Genomic DNA, 24,850 nt, shown 5'->3' on the forward strand with positions numbered 1-24,850 from the left:
GCGGTTGCCGCCCGCCGGAGCAGTCGAGTTCGGGGCGCGCTCGCTGGAAGGTCAGCGCGGCGCGGGGCGTGCCGGGAAGGCGGCGTCTCCCTCCGGACAGCCATCTTGTCCTGGCCGGGGCCGAGCCGAGGGGCGCGGGACGATGAAGGGCTTCCCGGTGGCCGCGCGGTCCCTCTCGGTGAGCGGAGCCGGACGCGTCGTGCGCGGTGCGGGAGAGGCGCTGCTGGCGGTGACAGCCGCTGTCTGGGCCCGGGAGCTGCGGGCGGGCCTGACCCCGGCCAGCCCGGGGCGGTGAGCCGGGCAGGGGGCGGCGGGCGGCGGCCGGGGCAGCGGGGCTGCCGGGCTGCCCGCGGGGTCGGGGTGGGCGCCGGGACCGGGGCCGGGCCGGGCCGGGCCGGCGGGTGGCGCAGCGGGATCGGCGGCTGAAGGTCAGACAGGCCGCGGGCCGGGCCCGGAGCGCCCCGCAGCCCCCCCGGCTTTGCCAGAGCCGCCGCGGCAGCGGCCAAAGAGGCACGGAGAGAAGGGAGGGGAGCGGATCCCGCCGCGCTGGAAAAGCTTCAGCTCTTGAGACAAGGTGGTGCCCTTGGCATTGGCGCTTGGTGTCCTAGAGGCGGGGAGGGGGCAGAGGGCTTGTCCTGCCCAAAGGCTCTCGGAGCTGGCGGACAGCTGGGTAGAACCTGTGTCGGATGTCTGCTGGAAATGTGCTCGAGCGGGATGGAGAATGACCTCGGAGTGACAGCGTGTTTGTGAGTCAGTTTTAAATATGCAATAGTAATTCATAAATAAGTAGACACAGAGTTTAAAACTAGGTATCTTACCAAACCCTTGGTGAGGGAGGAGTTTTCCCCAGATTCATACAATGAACAGTCTCTGATAAAGCGATGGGAATGACATCACTGGCATCCGTACAGCCGAGTGCAGTGGTGCTTCTGTCACTCGGTTTTCACCTTGGGATGCATGGGAATTAAGTTATCTTTTAATGTGAAAACAAGAATAATATGTAAATTTACTAGTATAAGCAACTTCTAAAGTGGGTGGAAAGTAATAGCATTTCAGATTTAAAATCAATAGTCTTGTAATTTCTGTTGCCGGCTGCTGAAGGCAGGGCTCTTGTGATATTCACCTCTTTCATGTGAAGGACTGCTTCAGGTTATTAATATCCTAGAATCCTGGAATGGTTTGAGTTGGAAGGGACATTAGAGATCATGTCATTCCAGCCCCCTGCCATGGGTGGGGATGTCTTACACTTGACCAGATTGTTCCAGGTCCTGTCCAACCTGGCCTTGAAGGCTTCAAGGGCTGAGGCATCCAGAAATTCTCTGCACAATGTGTTCCAGTGCCTCACCACCTTACAGGGAAGAATTTCTTCCTAAAATCTAATGTAACTGTCTGACAGTTTCAAATTATTTCCCCTTGTCCTGTCACTATCTGCCTGTGTAAGTAGTCCCTCTCTATCTCTTTTAAGGTAGTGCAAGGCTGGAGTGAGGTCTCCCTGGAGCCTTCTCTTCTCCAGGCTGGACTTCCCCAGCTCTGCCTACACCTAAGGAATTCAAAGTTCCCTCCAAGGTGTTGTGCTGCATATGTGGATTGTTGTGGCTCTTGGTTCAGTTAATGGCTCTGCAGGTGTCCTACAGACTGTGTGACATTGAGAGGGCTGCCCACTGCACAGCTGCAAAGAGAGGAGGGGAGGAAAGATTCTTACAGTGCCATTTCTTGAAACTCCAGAGTTCCTGTATGTCATAGCACAGGTTCTGACTGCTGTAAAAAATAATCAGAGGAATTACAAGGGAATCACTGTTTTTACTCCAGTGTTTGAAGTCCTTCATTGTATTTCTACTTTAAAATCAGCGGGTTTTTCAGTATGTAAGGAAATGTGATGAACTAATTAAGGAAATCCATTCTCTTATGCTTTCTCCTCCAGAAGAGATTTTACTCACTTAAAGTAGCTCCTAAAAGTTCACCCTCAGCAACTGCAGCAAAAGTGAAATTATCTCCAGAGTCTCAGGCTCTTGAGGTCAGTATAAAAATACAGGTTGGTTTTTTTTCTCCTCTCTTTTAAATTTGTTTTTTAAAACTAGGTCAAAGCAGAGCTGTGATTGTACTTCCAATGAATGAAAATAAAAGTTTGGTTTTTTTTTCTTTTTAATACAGATCACAAAATTACCAAATGGCTTAGTTGTTGCATCCTTGGAAAACTTTTCTCCGGCTTCAAGAATTGGTGTGTTTATTAAAACAGGGAGCAGATACGAAACCACCAGTAACCTGGGAGCTACTCATCTGCTTCGTCTTGCATCCAATTTGGTAGGTGTTTATTGCCTTTGTTGTTACGCTGACAGTTGGTGAAATAATCAAAGGTTTATTATTGCAAAAATAAATAGTATGGTAAAATTTAACGTAAGAGATCTTATGAAGTGGAGAACAATGTACAGTGGTACTTGGTTATGTGGTTCAGTGCAGGAGAAATGATACTGCTTCCTGGAAGATGGGAAGTAATACTCATTTATAATTATGCTTTCCTCTGGTGTCTTAAACTAGATATATATAGTATATCTATAATATAATATACTATATTATATATAATATTAGTTATATATAATATAACTAATTTTATTTAAGCTGGAGTAAAAATCAGTCCAGGTGGCTGATACCAACTCAATTTTCTGCATGTGTGGAATATTTCTGAGTAGTTTGTCTTACTGCTGCCATCAACTCAGTATCTGTTTTTTAAATAGCTAGAATTGTACCTTTTTGTTTGTTTGTTTTAATAGACCACTAAAGGAGCGTCCTCCTTCCGGATCACTCGTGGCATTGAAGCTGTTGGGGGCAGCCTGAGGTTTGTAGCCACATAAAAAGATAATCTGTGTTGGAGAGAGGCAAATGAGCTCTAGGACTAAAGGAAACACAGGAAAATACACAACAATGTGTAGGTGCAAGTGGTACTTGAATAGTTGTCAAATAAGATCTTGTACTTTTTGTTCTGTTAAGTTTCAAGGGTGCACTCATGATTTGTATTTTAAAAACACCTTTCAATAAACAAAATAAAAATATTGTGCACATGGAAGAAATATAATTTGTCTAGAAGGTTAATTTTCTTTCTGCCTTTGCAGACTTTGAGAATAAACTTCTGAAGGCAGTAGGTCTTTTTTCTTCCTCCATCTTTTGTGAATAGATTGCAACCTTGGGAACAGTACAGACAAGTAGTTAGCTTTTGTGATTTGAGGGTTTTAAGCCTAGAAAACAAGACTAAGAGAAATAAAAGAGGGATCTCACTGTACCTGCTTTCTTTCAGTGTATCTTGAAATCATCCTGTAAGATCTTTTTATCTAAAATTTGGTTAAAAATAGCATTTTATGGCTCTGCTGTTTTCTAGTCCTGTCGCTAACAAATATGTTGAAGAAAAAGGACAGGATCAACTATGTTTTCTGCCCAAAGAGTAATTTCTAAATTGCTTTGTTTAATACAGATTTTTTTCATGTTTTGCTATTCAACCTTATTTGCTGTTTTACCTTGAATTATTGTGGTATCTTAAATTCTGATGGTCACAAGACACTTGTTATAATTTGAATATTATTACTTGAATGCTGAAGATATGAGTTTTAATTATGTCTGTTTCTGCTGTGTATGTGTTTAAACAATCATCCCAGGCAGATTTAATTTAAGTAGTTATTCCAGTCTGTACCTTGTTGATGAATTTGATCAATGGGGAATTTGTGTGAAAATTCACTTCTGTGTTCTTTGCTGAAATGGATTTTGGTTTTTTCTCATGTAGTGTGCACGCAACAAGAGAGCAAATGGCTTACTCTGTTCAGTGTCTGCGAGACCACGTGTAGGTATCTTGATGGGCTATAAAGGGAATTACTGCCTTCTTTGAAACTGCCTGATAGTGAAGACCTGTCATTTTACAGGGTGGGAGGAATATCTGTTCTCGTGCTTTTCAAATCAATCAGTAAATTACTATATTAATATTCAACTTTGTGTCATGTTACTGAGCATATAAATGCTACAGAATTGAATTATCCTACTTTGTCAGCAGTGCTAATAATTGCTATGGCCTGAGTCATGCATTTGGTTGTTAATGTGTTGCTTACAGATTAACTTAGATTGCTTTCAACTTGTAAAGTGCATGTTATATGTTTTAATGCCATTGTAATTTTTTTTTTAATCTAGTGATACAGTAATGGAGTATCTCCTGAATGTTACCACAGCACCAGAGTTCAGACCATGGGAAGTAGCTGATCTTCAGCCACAATTAAAAGTTGATAAAACAATTGCACTTCAGAATCCTCAAGTTGGTGAGTGTATTTTCTGATCTGCTGTATTGGCTCTGCAGGAGTTCTTTCAAAATAAAAAAAAAGAAAAGTGGAAAGAACAGTTTCCCTGTTGCTCTGTCACATGAACACTGACTTTTTCAGCTTATTGATAGGTATGATCTTTCTGGTGTTACAGAACTTTTCTTAATATACAGGTTTTTCCAGCCTGTGATAACATTTAGCAAGTAACATGCTGAGGACATCTCACACCATTCTCCTTTACAGCTTCCTTTTTACATTTTTAATTCATTTCGAGTACAACCAAAGAATGTGCAAGTCATGACTGTTGTTTACAACATATTTACTGAAGCTTATGTTCTGAAAACCATATTTAGGTATTACTCATTGGTGTGAAAACAGCATCCTACAGAAGACTTCTTGAATTTGTGTGGTTATTTTGGTATAAAAACAATATGTATTTTCATCACACTGAAAATGGGTTCCAACTTTAGGATTGTAAATTTAGATTCCTGTGTTTAAGGGAAAACAAAGAGGAAACACAACACCAAGCCTCAGTCAGATCGAGCCTATTCCAGTATATCTTTTGTTATTAACTCTCATGATAACCTGCTTTTCCAAATCTTAGGGTCCTTAAAGTGGACCACAGTTCACCTTCATTTAGTGTCATTTGTAATCTTCATTACATGTGGCTCTTAAGTTAATTATCTGAAACTTTCTTCCTCTCAGGAGTGCTGGAAAACTTGCATGCTGCAGCTTATAAAAATGCTCTGGCAAACCCCTTGTATTGTCCAGACTACAGAATTGGAAAAATTACTTCTGAGCAGGTAGGGTTCTTTGTATTGCATTAAAGATCTATTTCCATTTTTTTGTCAGGAATAGGTGGTGACACTTATGAGAGAAAATTATTTTTGTATATATACAGTCGGTATTTACTACCTCATTGATCTGGTGTTGAAATAATTTATTTTCATGCAGCTTTTAATACTGGGTTACAGAACTCATATTCACATTTTAAAAGATGGTTAATGTCAGTGGTACTCTTGACAGTAAAGCTGTCAATTAAATGCAGGTGTTCTTGTATAAAAAGGTTTTGTAGTTGTCACTGGGGACTGCATTAAAGTTACATTCTATAGACAGTTCCTTTTGGAAGCTTTGGCATTTGCTTTAAGATGTATAAGGGGCTATGTCAAAAACACACACGATTTTTGTTCTGTAAATAAAATACCCTAAAATGTGAATTTACTGTTGCAGCTTCACCATTTCATAGAGAACAATTTCACAAGTTCAAGAATGGCTCTCGTAGGAATAGGTATGTATGTTCCTGAATGAACACTGCAGGGCATATGGGAAAACTGCTGGAGAAATTTGAGTTCTCTGTAGAAGTAAACTTACCATAGTCTTCACTTTCATTTAACTGCTGTAGCTTTTCAATGTCATTGCATTACTTGGAGTAACTCTTGTATTGCAGGTATAAAGCACTCTACCTTAAAGCAAGTTGCAGAGCAATTCCTAAATATCCGGAGTGGAGCTGGTGCTCCTGGTTCAAAGGCTGTTTATAGGGGGGGTAAGGATGTTTCTTGTATTCTGAGTGATTGATTTTCTGTTTATAAATGTAGTAATATTCAAAGTTACAACTGAAAACTACACAGTTGCACTAAATGCTGGGCATGGGAAGTGATATTTCAGATGCATATCCCATTAAATAAGCAGAAGATTCCACCATGGAAAGTTCTGGGATAAAACTGAACCCAGCTCTTCAACAGAGTTTTACCTGGGGCATCATTTTTTCTGTAAAATGAAAAACAAGCTGCCATATGTTTTCTCTTGGCAGTTTTGGTAAGATTCCTGTAAGAGTAGGTTAAGGGCTGTCAGGAAGTGGAGGTAGGATTTCTATTTAGGGAAGATGTGTTAAATGTTGTAAGTCAAAACAAGGCTTAGCTCTTTCAGACAGTGTCTTGTACCATTACCAACAGCTGTTGTTTAGTTTGAGTATCAGATGTCTCTGTAAAGACATGAAGGAGAAGAAGTTTCCAGCATTTAATATTTGACTGGAATAACTTCAGTTTCTGTAAGGCAGCATAAATATTATGAACAGAAGGTACACTATTTCCTGGGTATTTGTTACATGGAGACTCAATAGGCCATAGTAAGGTACTGGGTTTTGTGCTAGCAAGAAAAATTTTGAATGTAAAGGACTTTTTAAAATTACCTTCATCCTCATGCTGCCTTCCTGAGGACATGCAGTAACTTCAGGCCCTGGCTCTTCTCTTGTTAAAGGGAAATGTTTCTTTTCCATGCATCTGCATGTACAGCAGTTTCAAATTCAACACTGTATTACCTTTTATTCTGTTGTATTTCTAGGAGAAATCAGGAAGCAGACGGGTGATAGCCTTGTCCATGCTGCTGTTGTAGCAGAAGGAGCTGTCACTGGGAGCAAAGAAGCAGATGCCTTCAGTGTCCTTCAGTATGTTTTAGGTGCTGGGCCCCTTGTCAAGAGGGGAGGCCATGTTACCAGCAAACTGATCCAGAGTGTTGCCAAAGTAACCAATAAGCCATTTGATGTAAGTTCCAAGGATGACTGTACTCTGATTTTTAAGTAAAACATGTATTACCTTTGACAGGTTACTGCCTTCAGCTAGAATCTTACTTGGTTCCTTCTTGCAAACATTACAGTGTGTAATGGAAGGGCTTCTAGTCTGATCTTTCCCCAGCACAGGTGGAGTTCGGCTTCTTGAATTACAGTCTTTTAGATCCTAATATTAATTATTTTCCAATGCTTCATGCTGCATTACTCTGATTAAACTGTTAAAACAGTTGATGATAATGTTTGTTTTGCAGGTTTCTGCATTTAATGTTAATTACTCTGATTCTGGGCTCTTTGGGGTTTATACCATATCCCAAGCTCCAAATGCTGGGGAGGTGAGTTGCTGTTTGAATTTAAGCATTAACAACATAACCTTCAAAGTAGTGTCTGGATTTGAGATAGTGACTGATTCATCTAAAAAAAAATAGGAAATTCATCTGATTTCCTGTATAAGAATGCTGCACGTTCAGTTATGACTTAGTTCTGTAAGCTGAGAATGGGACTTGCTTTGTGGAAGGACAGATACATAATATGAACTGAAGTTAGTAAAATGCTTTGAATTGCTGACTGTAATTACTGATATACATTTGTAAACTTAAGTATATCTTGAAGAACCTGCTGTCTCTTGAAGCTGCCAGAACTGAGCTCTCTGATGAAAAACAGAGAGAACATATAAATTAATAAATTAATGCTGTGGTGCAGTTAAAGTCCACACTGGTTTTAGTGCACTTTTGGGCATTCAATACAGTGTTTTTAGTTTTGTTATAAAACTGCTCAGTATCATGTTCAGGCAGACAATCCTCACATTGTCAGTTGCTTTTCCCTTGAAGATTCCAAGATATCAGATAATAGAAATAACATGTTGAAATTTGATGTGTGAAGAAATCTTAAATTATTTAATTTTCTTCAGGTCATTAAAGCTGCTTTGAACCAGGTAAAGGCAGTTGCTCAAGGTGGTGTCACCGATGCTGATGTCACAGTGGCAAAGTAAGTGTGTAAAGAATTCTCGTGTGCTGTAAAGAGAACTTTCTTAACATGCAGCTACTTGGCAAACATGCAGACTATTCTGTACAGCAGAGCTTATCCTGTGATTATTTCTGTGGGGAACTACTCACGGTCCTGCATTAAAACTGAGCCTCTGTCAATATTTTTAAAAGCTGTACTGATTCTCCAGTAGTGTTATTTCATAATAAAAACGTGATAGAAAAGTGTTAACATTTTCTGAAGACTGTTTCAATGTAAGAAATTAACAAGTGTCAGCAGATGCTGTTGTTTTAATCATACTCTGTAGTATTAAGATGTATTTGAATTAGAATCCTAAATTGCATTATTTAGGTAATTCCCTTTACAGTTACATTGAGCAATTCCCAAAATAATTATAATAAGCAATCTGTGCCATCTTCAAAGAAAAAGAGTACAGTGCAAGTGTAAAGTAAATCAGTGATGTTTCACCAAGTGCTGGAAATACATGCCCCTAGGAATGTTTGGAGCAGGGGGTCTCCAGGTAGGGTTAAACTGCATTGAGCTTTGAAAGCTGCAGTTGTGCAAAACAACAATATAGTCCAGACTTGAGTAGTAAAATTAAAATTAAAATGTATAAATACAAGGCTCCATATAAAGCGTAGTTACACAAAATACAATAGCCTAGACATGATTGGTTCTGCCTTAGGCACAAATAGCTAAATGGTGGATTTTGGACTTTTACTGGGCATTATTTGTTTTGTGTGTTGTGGGGTTTGTGGTTTTTTGTTTGCTTTTTTTTTTTTTTCAGCAAAGCTGCCTAGCATTAGGGAGTTACATACAGTGCTGCTGTGGCTAGTTTTCTGGGTTTTTTTCGGGCATTTTCTTTCTGGAATGGCATCATACATTTCCTATATTTCTCTTTTTCCTTTATTGGGAAAAAAAAACCCCAAATCGAAACCCAGTCAGTTCTATTTGCAGATTCTGCAATTCAATCAGAAATACCAAGTTACTTAATAATGAGCTATTGGAATAAATTGTTTTCTATCTTTTCGTTTTCAGAATAGAAGGACTGGCTTACAAAAATAAGGATTTTGTATGTAGCAGTGATTCTGCATGAAACATAAAAAACAAACTCTTAACAAAACAGGGAACTGTTACAGGAGGAGCCTGATCATTTACACTGACTGCTTCTTTGTCACTTTGAACAAAATTGCTCGCATGCGTCTGTTCTTGATGAGAAAATTAGGTTTAAACTTGATAGTTTGTCTAACTGCATTAATTACCTCAGACAGAAACAATTCTGAGCTAGAGATCTTCTGACTGTGTGGGGAGACTGGAGGTGTTCAAGTACCTGTCATTTTCATGCTTGGACTGTTCATGGTGCCTCTTTCCTAACCACAGAATCCTTCCCTATTAAAAAATGGAAACCTTTCAAAATGGAATCTTGAGAAGTTTAAAAGGACCAAAACCTCTTTGTATTTATGGGGTGATAGGGAAGGTAACAGCAGGACTTACAAGCTTGCTCATTCTTGATGCTTTGTTTGATGGCAGAAATCAGCTGAAAGCCAATTATTTGATGTCAGTGGAGACCTCAAAAGGGTTGCTGAACGAAATTGGCTCTGAGTCGCTGGTTTCTGGCACACACACAGCCCCATCTGCTGCTGCTCAGAAAATCGACTCTGTAACCACTGCTGATGTTGTGAATGTAAGTATGTGTCAGCATCTACAGGTGTTCCTTAAGCACTGTGGCAGGGGTTTGATGGAAGACTGATGCTCATTTCTGTGTGTTTATAAACACACACATACACTGTCTTTAAAAATAGAAAAGGCAGCTCATTTACAAATCCCAGCTGGGTATCTTTTGATGTCTTCAATTACTTTATTAACAGAAGACTCTAATATACTGCAAAACTAGTGTAGCTGGGAATTATGTAAAATACTCATTGTCTTCACTTAAATTTACTAAAATTGCCAACTAATAGTCATGGTAAATTTCATATTAGTTCCAGTGCAGGTGATCCTGTGTCAAGGTTTTTAGGATTCCTGAGTCTAGAATAATAGATGTGTTTAATAAAACAATTAAGATTTCAATGATAAACCGATGTAACTTCATTGCTAGTGCACATTACCTTGTTGCTTATATGTGAAGCAAATTTCTAAAAATCCATCATAAAGAGAAATTCCGAGATACAAAATTTGATTTTTTCACAGTCATTGCTTATTTGTATTTAACAACTAGCAATAGCTTTAGTAGTAATGAGATACACTGCATTTTATGGTGTAATAATTATTCTAAGAACAATTATTTTAGAGTTCATGCCTTTTATATCCAACTGTCTATATCTGCCATTTCTGTTTAGATTATAAAGTAATGAGCAGCTGCATTAGAAGCAATTAGATTTCTCCAGCAAAAGGAGAATTGTTTACATGGTATATTATAGTGCAGGATTTGTTCTTTGTTTTAGTAACTTGAAGCTGATGCTCTGAAAAGCATTAACACTGTTGTAGTAAATATTTCCTCATAACCACTTTCCTGATTTATTTTCAGGCTGCAAAGAAGTTCGTCAGTGGGAAGAAATCAATGGCAGCTGCTGGAGATTTGGGAAATACTCCTTTTCTTGATGAGTTGTAAAAACAAATCTGGGATGGATTTGATTCAAGATGGACCTGAGCTCTAAGTCAACCATGTTCTAAATGAATTACTACTAACTTGTTATTTATGAATTCAGTTCTTTCAGAAACTCAATCTGGAGTAATTGTGGGCTTGCACTCATCAAATAAAGTGCTGAGTTCATATATTTTGTGTAGAAGTGTTTTTCATGGAAAATGGTATATAAAAGGCTGGTTAATCTGGCTCTCTACACTGGAGGTAATGATTTATTTAAACATACAGGTTTAATGTCTTGGAAAGCCCCTTGCTGTGTGAGCTTCCTTTCTTCTGTTCTAGCCTAATTATCTCATTTTAATACTTCTGTTCCTTCCCCTACCTCTGAGGTTTATTTCTCTTAAAACTCTGTGCCTCGGGAAAATTTGGAACTGCCTTGTAGCTCATCTAGATTCATTCTCCTGACTGTATTGGACCACCCTTAGCACTGAGAGCAATATACTCTTAAAAGCTGTATGCTATGGCTCTCAAGAAGAGTGCTTTTTTTCCTGTTTTATTTTAAAAGTCCTAATCTTCAATCATTAAGAAACAAATAAGCTTTTTACAGGATTGTAGTAAGAGCTCCAGCTTGGTATCGTCAGCTGCTTGGAATTGTCTTGATGTGTGGCCATTACAAACTGATGTGGCCTCTGAGTTCAGGTTTTTTATTGTCAGCCAGAATTTGTGCTCACAGAGGAGGCAGGAAGGGGAATGTCAAAACAACCCTGTGCACTCTACCAGACATGGTCAGGAGAGGCATTCCAGCAGAAAGCAGCCACTGAAGATTTTTATGGATATAACTTCTTGCACCATTAAAGGTATTTTGAGGAGATACACATAATGTGCAACACTATTTCTTCTTGCTGGCGTGGAGAATTAGGACATGCATGGCTCCATGACAATTTGGTGAGAAATTGTAGGATTTTAAAACATTAGTACCTCCCACTAACTGTTACATTCTACCTCCTAAAGTCGAATGGCACCAGCTTCTTCACGCTACAAGCAGTAATGAAATTGTTCTTTTGGGTTCCAGTTTGAAACTTTACAGATTATACTCATCTTAATCAGCTAAAGAAAAAAAAAATTCAAATTTATGCTCCAGATTTTTCCACTGATACTCAGATAAAAAGTGCAAAGCATTTTTCCTAAGAAAAGGTTAAGAACTCCACTTGATGGTTTTCATTTGATCAAGCAAGTAGATATTTCTTCCTAGTGCTTCCAATTCTGAAGACTGCCCAAACTATAAAGGCCCTGCTAGGAAAATTGTTCTAATTTAAAGATATGCATTTTCACTGCACAGCCAGTAAATTTCTAAATTACTTCATTACGCTCCAGTCTTTGCTTCATAGATTTCAATGTTAAGAGACAATTTCATGCTGGGAATTACCATAGCACAGAATCATCCCTGAACTGTAGTTCACGAGTTTAATGTAATTGGGCTGGGGACCCATGTGAAGCACTCACATTTACAGAGCTTTCAATTTCAAGTTTAATACAGGTGTCAGATGTTCCACAAAAAACCTTTAATAAGTGGTAATAGTCTGCTAGTTCTGATACGGTTCATTTCAGGTTTAAAACATTTAGCAAATGAGCACCTGTGTGGATTGTTAAAACACAGAGATTAGTCTATTGCCACTTGGTAACTGTGTAATAAAGAGAAATAAAAAGCAAACAATAAGGCAAATTAATTTCAAGCCTTGTGAAGATTTGTGTTACTTGTAGAATGAAATTACTTGAACAATAATGCACAGAATAAAGAATGGTATTATTCAAGTCTAATTGCTATATAAAGGTAATAGTCAAAATATTTTCTGGAAAAAAATCTGCTGGTGAATAGAAAATCTGGTTTTGCTGGAGAACAATGTATAGACTTAAATCTTGATCTGATTATGGAACAGTCACCATATCAGCTATTTTAAGATCACAGGTATTTCATCACAGTGGAATGCTGGCACTGAGCTTTATACAGTTTGTGCTAGTTTCTTTTCTCTCTAATTTTAAACTGAGTTTCTTTTGATCTATGTAAGTGTAAATAAATCGGAGACAGGCTCAACGTATAAATGCAGAACAAGGATGTTTTCAATGCAATTAAATTTTAATATCACTAGTGGTTCTTTTTACCTGGTTTCAGCTTTCCATTATTAGCTGCAGGGCTTTTTTCAGCAAGGCTTGTTATCTGGAGATATGGCCCATGCTGAACCATTGTGGGGGCTAATCCTTGTTCATCCATCCCAGTCTCTGCCATCAATGCTGCAATCTGTGTGTGCTGAGAGTTTTCCAGTGCTCTCAACTGCCCTTTGAAAAGTGAGAGGAAAACTTCACTAGCTGAAAGTGTGGTATCATTCTTCAATAAAAGGTTTAAGGAGACTTTTGAGAGGGTGCTGTCTCCATTCTTAAGTATCCAAACAGTCAAGCCTCTCATCCTTAGTTATGTCTTTAGACTGGCATTGTGTGCTGAGTTGTTGCCAAAAGACTCTATAAACTTGCTTTCTGCAAATAAATACACTGAAAGTAGTTTTTACTTAGAAATTTACTTCTTAAAAAGTCACACATTTGACCAAGAGAAGGAGTGACAGTGTTGTTACTTAAGTATTCATTACTAGCAGCAGTATATTCAGGGAAGGTGGGAACAGGGCACAAAATAACAGGAGTTTCCAGCTATTAAGGACTTCAAGAAAATACTGCATGCCTATAGCAAATGGATTTTTCAAATCACTATTTCTTCCATGCACCAATTTTTTCTGGTTTAAAGGGAATAATTTCAGCTCTTTTTCATCAAAAGCCTTACCATTTTCTCCACCCTTAAGAAAATTTGTCAAGTATAGGTGATTTCAGTGGGAGGTAAGTACAGGGCTTGTCCTGCAAATAACAAATCCTACTGATTGCTGTTGAACACTTCAGGATTACTGATATCTCCATTTTGTTTGTACAGTCTGCCATCTACGTAAAATACTTACATAAAAATAAACAGCAAAGGCAATCACCCACTTGGCTTCCCAGTATGTTCCATATAGACCAGTTGTGCTGCTCTGGAGAAAACAGGTGGGTGTTCGCTGTTGGAAGGAAAAAAATGCAAACAATTAGATATTTTCCAAGTACCTGTAGATGTGGGGGCTGTTTGGTCCATTTACTTCAACATTCCCATAACAGAATGACAATATTGAAGGCACAGAGCTATTGTGGCCAAAACCAGGCTGGTTTCCCACATTTGGTGCTTTGTTCATTTTCTGGCTACAGATTCCCCACAGTTCTGTATAGCTGAATTCATGGAAAAGCATGCCATCAAAAATGGCTGTATTTGGGTGAGATTTCCAGTCACAATTAATTAGATTTCCTTCCAAAGACAGGGTACAGACACAACGCTGTGTAGCCCTTCTCCATAGCCGCCAGACCTCAGTCCTATGTCCTGTTCTCATCAGTGCTACAGAAGCAGCTCTGGAATTTCAGCTCATGCCCAGCCTTGTAAAGGGATAAAGAGCAGGGATCGAGAAACAGAAGGCAGTTTTTTGTGGTGTCACAGACCTGTGATCGTTCCTCAGCCCTTGGTACTGACCAAGAGGTTCATTCTCGGTTCCAAAGCACCTCTGGGGCTGGCGATGCATGAGGGCCGAGAAGGACCAGGAGCACGGCAAGTGTTGCGGGTTCCCGGGCCGGAGCTGGACGGGGGACCAAGCGCGGCGGGGTCCGCGGGCCCCGCCCGCCCCTCACGACGGACCCGCCCTGGGGCACCGCCCGCCCCACCCTCGCCACGGCCCCGCCCCCTCGCCAGGCCCCGCCCACCAGCGAGGCTCGGCCCCGCCCCGCGCTCTCCGCGCCTTCTGGGCAGCCCCGCCTCTAACTCCGCCCACCAGCGCAAACCCCGCCCATCGACACAAGCCCCGCCCTTCTCACCGCCCCCGATCGCCCCGCCCACCAGCAGCGCCCCGAGACAGCCGCCGGGCCCAGGAGCTGCCCCGCCCCGCCCGGCGCCGGCCCCGCCCCCCGCGGGAGCCCCGCCCCGCCCGGCGCCGGGGACCGCGGGTTCCCCTTCCGGAGCGGCCGCCGCCCCCCCGCCCGCCGGGTTCGCTTCCGGCGCCGTCCGGGGTCCGTTCCTGCCGCCGCCGCCGAGCGCGGCGCGGGGCCCATGGAGCCGCGGCCGTGAGGCGCCCCCGGCCCGGGCCCGCTGCGGGAGCCGGGCGGAGGCCGGAGCCGGGTGCCGCCGGAGCCGGAGGAGATGGACAAACTGACCATCATCTCAGGATGCCTCTTCCTGGCTGCCGACATCTTCGCCATCGCCAGCCTGGCGAACCCGGACTGGATCAACACCGGCGAGTCCGCGGGTGAGGGCGGCCGACGGCGGGACCCGCCGGCGGCGTGCGGCGGGCGGCCGGGAGAGGGCTCCGGCAGCGCCCGGGGGCTCGGGGCGGGCGGGGTGCGCAGCCCGGGGCGGCGGCGGGGCCGGCGTGAGGCGCCGAGGGGAGGCCGGCATGGGGGGCTGCTGGCCCTGGGGCCCACGAGCGGCTGGGCCGGCTCCCGGGGGCTCCCGGGGCTGCTCTCCCCGGGGCGGCCGCGAGTGAAGCGGCCGGGGGGAGCTGCTGGGACCCCAGCCCCGGGCAGAGCCCCCGGCGCTGCCTCCCGGTCGCCTCGGCGGAGCTCGGTCTCCCGAGGGGTCCTGCGAAGCCCCGAGCCCGCTCTGACTCTGGGCAGCTGAGGGCTGGGGCAGGATCCCTGCCTGTGCCTGCCAGGTGCTGTCACCTTGGACAGGGAATTGAGATCTGTCTCTGCTTAGTTTGCGGCAGGTTTGGAATCTTTCGTGCTACGCTGACGTTTCCTTTGTTGTGGGGAAGTTCTTGCTTCCCTTCATCTTTTTTTTTCCCCCAGAATATTTCCTGCGTGCTGATTTTTATCAGCTTTTAAGTCGAGATCCATGTGGTTTTTATTTTAGAGTGTGACATTGTTTTCTTTAAAAGAACAAGGATTTAGGCATCTGTCTTTTTCCTAATGATGTAATTGTCGATGAACAATTTATTTCAGTCTGTTGATAAAGACCTGCATGTTCTGATCAGTGGAGCAGGGAGAGAGAAGAGGAGGAGGAGGGCAGCTCTTTGATCTCATATCCCAGAGGAACCCAAAGCTCCCTGCCAGGAAAGGAAGCCATCCTTACTGCAAACAGATTAAACTAACTCAACCACTTTGACAAGTCACAGGACCCGAGGGAACAGCATGAAGCTGTGTCAGGGGAGGTTTAGGTTGGGTGTCGGGGCGTGATCAAGGCACTGACCAGGCTCCCCAGGGTAGTGGTCACAGCATTAAGCCTGTGTGTTCAAGAAGTGTTTGGACAATGCTCTCAGGCACATGGTGTGATTTTTGGGGCTGTCCTGTGTAGAACCAGGACTTGGACTTGATGATCCCTCTAGGTCCCTTTCAGCTCAGCAGATTCTGTCATTCTGTGACTTTTCCTAAACTTATAATTTCCAAGCAAACTGCAGGTTAGTACAGAGAAAACTGTTCTGGCTGTAAAGACTTTTGTCATAAATTCTGGCAGAGGGTTTGAAAACTTTTCTTCATCTGGCTTGCATCTTCCATGCTTAATATTCAATGCATATGAACAGTTGAACTGGTTCAAATTGTATATTTCCTTTATTCTAATGAAGTAGAGTATTAAAAACTATTTGGGATTGGTGACTGTGCTCTGACCAGACTGTATTTATGGCTTATTTCATTTGCTTCTAATTACTAGATGATTAGTCCTAGAACCTGGACTTTCCTACATGGTTCAGGGGAAAGGAATGAGTCCCTTCCCAAAGTGCAGCCTTCAGGACTCCCTGGGCGACTTCACCATTCCTCCTGTAGCTAATTGTGATGATTTTCCTGCCTATGGCTAGATAAAATAGTTGGTTCTTTCCTCTTCTAATTCCACCTAACAGTGGTGCCGTGGTAATGAGCCCTTTTCTTCAGGGGCTTAGAGTCAAATAAAATAGTATTAATTTCAAATATTTAACTGTGTCTTCCTGAAGTCCTGCTTCACATTAGCAGATCTTGTGCAATGTGTAAGATGTTGGATTCTCTCTGTATATATAGAAATGAGATAACAAAACTATTCTGAAAAATAGTGCTTGTGGAAAAAACAGTCCTTTGGGAACTAAGCACAATCCATTATGTTCTTTTGTGAAGAAAAATGTTTTATATCTCTTTATGATACAAAAATTGTTTTTTAAAATATTTGAAGGAGCAGTCATTATTTCTTAGTTACTTAGTGGATGATTACTTAAGAATCATCTGCCATTTCTGAGGTGCAACTAACAGTTTTAATTAGGCTGGCAAACATGAAATCTGTATGGGTTTTTCTGAAGGACTTCACCAGTCAAGGAATGTTTTGACAGACTCAAGCCTTTTTTTTTCTTTGCTCTATTTTGAAGCCAAATAAATTATTATCTTGATAAAACCATAAAGGAGAGCTAGCTGCCACCCTTAATGACTCTTTTGCAGATTTTTATTGATACAGGAGTCAATGCATTATTATAAGAGTTGTGCTTAAAAGCAATACAAATGTGTATTTCTGGTGCTTAGACCTTCTAAAATGAGCTATTTGCCCAAACTGTAAAGAAAGGAAGTGTGGAGATGCCCATTGAACCAAGGACTTCCTGTAGTATTGAATTATGAGGTGAATGCTTTTATCAGTGCCGTTCATTACCCAGAGACTGCTGGGGGGAGATGGCACAGGAGGGCACAGCCCTGATGGTAAAACCTGTCCCAGCTGCTGGTGACATGCAGGGACTCTGAGCAGACTACTGTGCTTGGAGCACGTCCAAGGCATCCAGCTTCCATATGTGCCACTGAGAAGCAGGTGTTTTTTTTGGAGCATCCTGTGCTTAGCTGGTGAAAGGACCTATTTGGTAAAAGAAAACATTTCTTTGCTTTATCTCTGTGTTGTTAGGTTCACCTCCTGTGGGAATTATTCTAGATTCTGCTACCACAGGTCAGCCTAGTACCGAGGAGGAAGGGGAGTAATAATGTTTCTGTGCTTGGCTGCTGTCCTGGGGATTCTGAAAGGCAGCATGCAACAGCCTGGGCTCCTCAGTACTGCAGCTGTTTGAGGATGGCAGAGAGCAGAGGTCTTGGCAAACCTGGGAAGGCAGCACTGCATTGGCTCATTCAGAGCTGTTTACAGCCACTAAGGTTGGGAACCTGGGCTTGTGTTTCAGCAAGAAAAAAAATCTCTTCTGATTTGGATGCTAAACAGTATGTACCTCTTACTCCAGAGATAGTGATGAGTTTCAGCTAAATTGGATAGCAAAATAAATCACTGGCTTTAATGCTTCTCTGAAAAATCTAGATAGTTTTCAATATTTTTTTAAATCAATATAGAAGGGCTGATTAGTCTCCTAAATCTTACTCTTAAAGATAAGTTTTATAGTCATTTGAAAAACGTTGGCTATAAAAATTTCTCCTCAGCAATTATCAGCAAAGGGTTGCAACTGAGATTATTGAAGGTCTCAGATGCTTATCTGTCTTTAGGCCAGAGGAACTGCACCTTTGTGAACATGGGTCCAAGTCTCTGTTGGGCACTTTTTCTTTATGTACTTTTGTAAGAATCGTTCATTAACTTGGTTTCAGATATTTCATGCTCTTTAAGATGGTAAAGGAAAGGTGAAAACTAAATGGGTTTTTCTTACAGTGAGTTCTCGGTGAGGTTTTGTTATTCATGCTGTGCAAGTACAGAACACTGATAACTCCAATCTGGAAACCAGTGGCTGCTCAGTATTCTTGCACTGACTGCCTTTTCTTATCAAACTGACACTCTGTGTGAGAAATAAGGACAGAGTTGGCTTTAATTTAAGCCAATGCCCAAAGTGCCACTGATTTCAGTAGGAAGGAATTTTGCTCCTGTATCTCTACACTTCTGCGAAGAACTTTATAAGCTCTTCATTTTGTCTCCATATGTTCCTTTTTTTTTGTGTGGGAGGGTCTTTAATGATTTTGATATTTTGTCTTCAGTAGGGGAGGAAGGGGGATAGAAGCAGCTCTAGCTTCAGCTCTCAACTCTTTTATAGGAAAAAGGGTATGAATAGTATGCACAGTTGAAATTAGAGATGTTAAAAGCTGTGCATGTGGGGGGTTTGACAATTTGAAGTGCTTTTATGGGGTTTAGGATAGGTCAAGTAATTTAAGGGAATAATTTAATCAAGTAAAATCTCCCTTAGAAAGCTAAGCTATCAGTTTGTTTACATGGCTTAGTCATCTCTTCCTATGTAGCATGATTGTTCATTTGATTCCAATTTACAGAACAACGTGTACCCTTTTTGTAGCAGGCATTAAGTTAACATGGGTGTCAGGATTTAGGGGTGCTTAAGTGATGGGTAACTCCTGAAGCAAGGATGTATCACATCCTCCTGTGCTGATCCATAGGTCATCAGAGAACACACACTAGAATGTCATGGCCAGCCCTCTCAGCAAATGCCCAGCAGAGCTGACCTGGGCCATATTTGTGTTCAGCAGAGGTTCCAATTTCATTTTGCATCTATGACAAAAGTGTCAAGGTCACTTGTGTTAGGAATTATACTTTTCATTTAAACTGCCTTCTGTATCTTGCTGCGCAGTAAGTGTGAGAAGGAATTGTAAATCTAAAATGTGACATTTATTTAAAATTTTTTGTTTATCAGTGCTGCTTTTCTATGTATCTTCTAAAGTATTATATGTAGTTTTTGGGCTTTACATACTCAATTGTATTTTTATTTATGAAGGATTATTTCAGATGCAGTGGTCTTACAGAAGAGCAGGCTCTGTGCAGCAGGCCATTCCTCCTGAGGCAGTTAACTCCCTGCTCCTGTGGAATAAGTTGTCTAGTACTTAGTGGAAAATTACTGATGTTCAGTGTTATTCCTCTGCATGTCATAGCTCTTCCTGAGGAATTTTGTTTCACGGTTCCTGTAGCTTTGCTGGGCTCAGCTTAATGAACTATCACAGGTGGTACAACCAAGCAGTGATTCCTGGCGTCTGCTGAGCTTGAGACCACTGAAATATTTCTCTCTAATTGGAGCAGTGACTATACATGGAATAAACCCAAGACCACATGAAGGTGCTCAAATGAAACAGTACTTCTAAACAGAATAAAACAGAAAAAGTAAATAAAGTATCCACAACTTAAGGAGGGTGTAAACTTAAGTTCCAACTGGCATTATCATTCTAAATGAAGTTATCTGCTCAAAAAGTAGTGCTATGTAAAAGTCAGTATGGCATATTACCAGTGACTTCTGCCCTTTAGTGCTAAGAAACTGTTCATGTTCAGTGCTCCCCTGGGGACAAGTCATGGCACAGAGCAGCCATTGTGCTTCCTCTGAAGAGATAGTGTTGCTTCTGTGATGTGTGGACAGTTGGCTTTTCAAAAACTGTCTGTAAAAGGGTTCTGGTGGTCCTTTGGTTAAGCACCTTGCAATATACTCAAGAAACACAGTATGTATCTCCCAGCTCTTCTCAGTAGAAAGTGATGGGACATGATAGGAAGCAATTCTACAAAATTACTTTTTCCTAATGTTTTTTGTGCTATCACGTAGTGACTGTGACAGGAGGAGTTATTTGCCCTTTCATGAACCTGTTTGGATTGCATGCTGAGAATACAAAAAAAGAGGATGATGATACAGAGAATGAAGATTTATGTACCATCAGGTCCTAGAGGTGAGTGCTGAAAAGCAATCTCCAAAGCCATCTGAACATCAGAGTGTTAAAATTAGATTCTAGGGCATAATTTTCAGGAAAACACATTTCTTTGATGGATGCTCCCAGGTGTGTGAGGAAGGAGGGAAAGGTGGAGGTGGGCTGTGTTGTGTTGCTGATCCCCACAGAGAGGCATGAGGACCTCCTGCTCCTAAGATGCAGGCCCTACCAGCAGCACTTGCATTTCAGAGATGCTGCCAGTGCCTTAAAAACAACAATACCAAACCCAAACAAGAACAAGATTCTGAACTCCATATAATCTGAATGAGAGTGGCCTGTTAATGGGTCTGCCTGGACTGGGAGGGTCAGTGTCATCTTTAAAAGGAACATTTCCATTCCACTTTGTGTCTGTAGATGTCTTTCAAGTGGATGTAAAAATGTGACAAAGCAGAGTGTTTGAATTGTGCTTGGGTTCTGTAATTGACCAGGCCTTAAGGCACAAGAAAAATCAATAGAAAGGCATTGTTGTCATGAATTAATTTTGTGCTTACTCAACCACTCAGCATTTAAACATATGGAACTATTTTATGTGTAGGAAGAATCTCGTGAAAGAGAGCAGTGTCAGCCTGGTTATTTGAGCCTGCCAGAGAAGACATGAGAGAGCCAATTGTTTTTGTCCATTGAGGAACTGATGTTTTACATCTGCTTTTTAACAAATACAAACTAATGCTGCTCCTGTGAGGTGCACATTTTGTTTTCTCTTTAGCATGTGAAGGTACAAAACTGTTTGCCTTCCACCAAATCCTGTTGAGTTCCTCACACTCTAATTAGAGTTAGGTAAGAAATACCTGATTATAGAGCACAGATCTCGGAGCCAGTAACTTCATAGTCAAGCATCTGGCATGGCTGATTTGAATGTTGGCAGGTTATTGTGGAAGTACCCCAATTTCTTCCTCTGTAAAACAGAGGTTGTGTGTTTATCACAGTAACTTCTGTTAGCATTAGCAGCAAAGCTTTAATTTAATTTTGTTTTTAATTTTTGTTTCCTATCACAGTTTTTCTTTATTAAACTGAGGGGAAAAACCACAGAATAACAGGCATTTCATTTGTCTTTTCTAATAGTAGGTGCTTTGGATAAGGTACTTGAGTTTCAGATATTTGGAATAACCTTTTTATTTACTTACCAGCAGTGTGCACATTTTCTAGAGAACTAAATTCTATTCAGTATGTGCAGATACAGATTTGTTTTCTGTTCTTGCTGTGCTTTACTCAAGAAGTATGACTTTCAAGGTGCTTTATACACAGGTGGTGGGAAAGGTGCCTTGTTGAAACTTCAGCTTTGAGGCTTCAGGAAGTTACCAGAGTTCCTCTGTTTATTTAAATCAACTTAGACCTGATTTGAGATGTGTGTATTTGTTTTGCCACAAACGTACACTGAAATCAACACAAGAGAAACTTAAATGTATGAGTCTTAAAAGTAAGGATTCAATAGTGTGTACTGCAAAACAAAGATTTTAAATTGTCTGAAATATTTTTGTTTAAAAAAAGAATCCTTTCAATGGTTGGGGCTTATTAAAAACATTTGTATTGTTTTGTTTCCAGCCAGTACTTACATGTGAGCAGCATTATGTAAACTCTATTTGTACTTTTGCCAAAGCAAAGAAGATCAGTGGGTCAAACTTTTAAGCTTGACCTACTTTTTTTTTTTATAGGTACTTCACAACAGCTCAACTTTTTCCCATTTGTTTTCATGCAGTGCAGTGCAGTGTGTAGGATTTTTATCTTAGGCAGGAGTTCTTCACCTCATTCTTGAACTCTTTTCTAGCAGTGGTTGAGACCTTTGTATTTCAGAAGAATGTAACTGGAGTGACTCATGGATGAGGAAGTATATTGAACTTCACAGAGAATAAATGTTGCTATCTGTGCTAGATACAAAATGATGTCTGTGGTATGGTGGAACAAGTACAATATGGAGGCTATTTTATTCTTCTACAAAGTAATTTGGAAAAACTATAAAATTATTTAAAAATTTTAGTTCATACAATTTTAAATTTTAAAATAATTTTCTTATTACCTAGTTGTAAGTTATTGTTGTAATTCCAAGTGCCTACAAATTTAGTAATTAACAGAGGTTTTTATTAGTGAGGGTTATATGCAAGAAAAGGTTCTTTGATAATTTTGCAGCAATCCTCTTATGTATACTCCAGCTGCTTTGCTCAATTTCACTTTTCTTCCCCAAGCCTCTGACTGATGGAGATATACACAGATCTGAAAAACTGGGGATATGGCCAAGAAGAGGATCTGTGCAGGGTATGTGTCTATTTTAAGGAGAAGGCAAACAAGCTAGACTGGCAAAGCACTCCTATTGGCCTGATTCTGTAGGGATCTATATGGAATCAATGGTCATAGGTTATATCCCTTCTCAGTGGGAAGCTTTTGGGTTCTTCTTATGATATCATATTTTATTTCCTGTCTGATGTATTGTCTTGTATACATATTTTCAATGTTGTAAGTAGAGTTGATGACAGGAGTTTGATCTCTTTTGGGTACCCTAGGAAACATCTGAGTGTGATGGTTTGTCTGTGGGATGGGCTAATCCAGTAGGAAATAGTTGCTGCTAAGAGTTTGAGGTTCAAAATTCACAGAGTGTGTAGAGCCTGATTCCTGTCTTTAGCAAAACATACTCAGTCTGTTACATTTGGGTCCTTGGGAGGATCTAAAATGCTCCCTTGTGAGGGCATCCAAAGCCTCCCAGTGATTCACTGCAGTATTCAAAGCCAGCACAACACAGTGCAATAGGCAACACTTGGCTGCTACCCAAAAACCTCATGGTAGCTGCAGTTCTGTGCCATAAATTACAAAGCACTTTGGGATCATTAAGGATGACAGCCTCTAAGGTGTAGTGATTAATACCCCACTTGGATGTTTAAATACTTGTCCAGTTGAAGACAGTTCACATTAGGCCTTGAACTTACTTGATGGTGAGCAATTCTTTGTGCCATTGTTTGCACACTGCATTAGGAGGCCTGGGCTGTCTCTGAGCTTGGTACATCCAAGAATTTAATAATCAAATGACAGTGTTCAGAGACAGTAAAGTCAGGTAGGTTATTTCTGTTGTGTTTATCATGGAGTCAGCTCCCCAGTTTGTATTCTTGCAGTTCTTATTTCTGGGCTTTCCTTTCTTTTGCCCAGGTTGTTTTTGTGTGGTTTCCACTTCTCTTGCTGTGATTACTTTCTGCTATTGGCAGCAACATAATTTAGTTGTATTTTAAGGAATAGGTGTGAGATCAGAACAGGACAACTGATCATTCAGTGTACTGAAGGGCTGCTTTGCTGTGAATACTTCAGAAGGGCTGCTTTGAACCTAGATTCTCTGTATTTTTCTCAAATTGGAGGCATATATATTAATTTCTGCAATAAAATCTTTATGATTTTATGAGGGATGAGAGGGAGGGATCCTGACTTCGTTGGTAAGCACAGCAAATGTACAAGGGGGAATGGTTTCGTCTGTAACTTCATCAGTGTGAGCTTAATATATCAAACATTAACAATCTCTAATTGTAATGTCTTTATACCAAAGTAAAGTGAAGAAAGCTCATAAAGGGTTGTCATGGGCTTCAAGTTTCCTGAAATATGACTTTTGTATAGTGGGTGACTTGTTTGACTTGAAAATTTGCTTCAATATATTCAGTCTTCTCTATACAAAATAGAAATACTCCAAATTGAGCATTAAGAGATATCTTTTCTCAGTCATAAACAGCAATACAGCAGTATTCCCACGGTCAGTGGAAGTGTCAGCTCCAGAACTGTAACAGTGGAAGAATCTGATTTCCTTTCTTGTAGAGAAAAGGCTCTGCTGCTTCCTCTGTGTCTGTTGATGTGAGGAGCATTGTGGGCGTTTCATGCTGTGGGGGAAGAGAAGTCACAAGGGTGAAACAAGAACTGTTCTTATTTTCCTTAGGTTGAATTGCATTTTGAAACGAATTGTGCACCTAAATTCATGTGTTAATGATGTGCTCTCCATCGTAGAAACTTGTGGGAAGAAGCATGTTTCGCTTTGTTTTTTAAACCCACACTTAATTCAGTTTAAAAACTATGCAACAAGATTGTACAGGAAACCCAGAAAGATTGAAAGGCCAGGAATTTCTAAAGTGGTCCCATAAATTCCTTCAGTGGAGTATTACTGGGTCACTCAGCAATTTCAAGAAGCACCCTGAAGCTCAATACATGAAAAATGGTGAAATAAAGAGAATAAAGGCCAGAAGTAGCAGCTGCTGTTTCACAAACAGAAGTCTGTTGACTTATGCCCAATGTAATCTGAAGTAAATGTTCTCTGTAAGTAGATGTTCAGTAAGATGAAGTTGGTGATGAGAACAGAGGATCTCTTGGTTGTTTATATAAAATCTAAAATTAGAGCGTATCTGTTTCAGAATGTCAATAGAACAACTGTATAAACATCTGTTAACAGATACATTCTTTGGAGCACTATATAACATTTGGTTGCTTTTTAAGAACAGTCCTACTTGCTCAGAAAGGACTGAGCCTTGCTGTTTCAAGAAAATTGTATTTTACTTCAGTGAAGTGCAAATTTAGCTGGTCAGGAATGGTCTGTCTTCTCTTATACTAGTAAAAAAAAAAAATAAAAGAGAACTCTCCAGACTCTAGCAGTCTATTTTTGTAGATGCCAATTTGTGATAAGGGAGAAAGTGTTATCACCACACAGACAGTACCGGTTAATTGCGTAAATAATTCAGG

At 40.9% G+C, this 24,850-nt stretch overlaps 3 protein-coding genes across 5 annotated transcripts in view; 2 read left to right on the forward strand and 1 right to left on the reverse strand.

The window, feature by feature from the left end:
• On the forward strand, window positions 1-10,616 carry LOC134559411 (cytochrome b-c1 complex subunit 2, mitochondrial). Its single transcript, XM_063414135.1, has 14 exons — window positions 1-178; window positions 1,922-2,014; window positions 2,152-2,301; window positions 2,769-2,833; window positions 3,770-3,826; window positions 4,168-4,292; window positions 4,998-5,095; window positions 5,523-5,580; window positions 5,740-5,835; window positions 6,633-6,832; window positions 7,110-7,190; window positions 7,766-7,842; window positions 9,370-9,523; window positions 10,367-10,616. The coding sequence occupies exons 1-14, from the start codon at window positions 143-145 to the stop codon at window positions 10,448-10,450; spliced, it is 1,374 nt and encodes a 457-aa protein (XP_063270205.1). The 5' UTR covers window positions 1-142; the 3' UTR covers window positions 10,451-10,616.
• A 189-nt stretch (window positions 10,617-10,805) lies between these two features.
• Window positions 10,806-14,192, reverse strand: PDZD9 (PDZ domain containing 9). 2 transcript variants are annotated; one of them, XM_063414137.1, is made up of 4 exons: window positions 14,016-14,192; window positions 13,420-13,515; window positions 12,584-12,757; window positions 10,806-12,057 (listed from the first exon to the last, which is right to left on the reverse strand). In XM_063414137.1, exons 1-4 carry the CDS (start codon window positions 14,062-14,064, stop codon window positions 12,023-12,025), a joined length of 354 nt encoding a protein of 117 aa, XP_063270207.1. In that variant the 5' UTR covers window positions 14,065-14,192; the 3' UTR covers window positions 10,806-12,022. The 2 variants fall into 2 exon arrangements, 1 of the variants encoding a protein (XP_063270207.1); XR_010082509.1 differs by lacking the exon at window positions 10,806-12,057 and having other exon boundaries at window positions 12,567-12,757; window positions 13,985-14,192.
• A 258-nt stretch (window positions 14,193-14,450) lies between these two features.
• The window catches only part of MOSMO (modulator of smoothened), a 30,988-nt gene continuing 20,588 nt past the window's right edge, over window positions 14,451-24,850 (forward strand). For both annotated transcript variants that reach the window (XM_063414389.1, XM_063414390.1), the window contains exon 1: window positions 14,451-14,781. In XM_063414389.1, coding sequence (XP_063270459.1) covers window positions 14,676-14,781 — 106 coding nt within the window. In that variant the 5' untranslated portion in view covers window positions 14,451-14,675. The remainder of the gene's footprint in view (window positions 14,782-24,850) is intronic.

Source organism: Prinia subflava, chromosome 17 (assembly GCF_021018805.1).
Source record: "Prinia subflava isolate CZ2003 ecotype Zambia chromosome 17, Cam_Psub_1.2, whole genome shotgun sequence".
In the NCBI taxonomy this organism is placed as follows: Eukaryota; Metazoa; Chordata; class Aves; order Passeriformes; family Cisticolidae; genus Prinia; species Prinia subflava.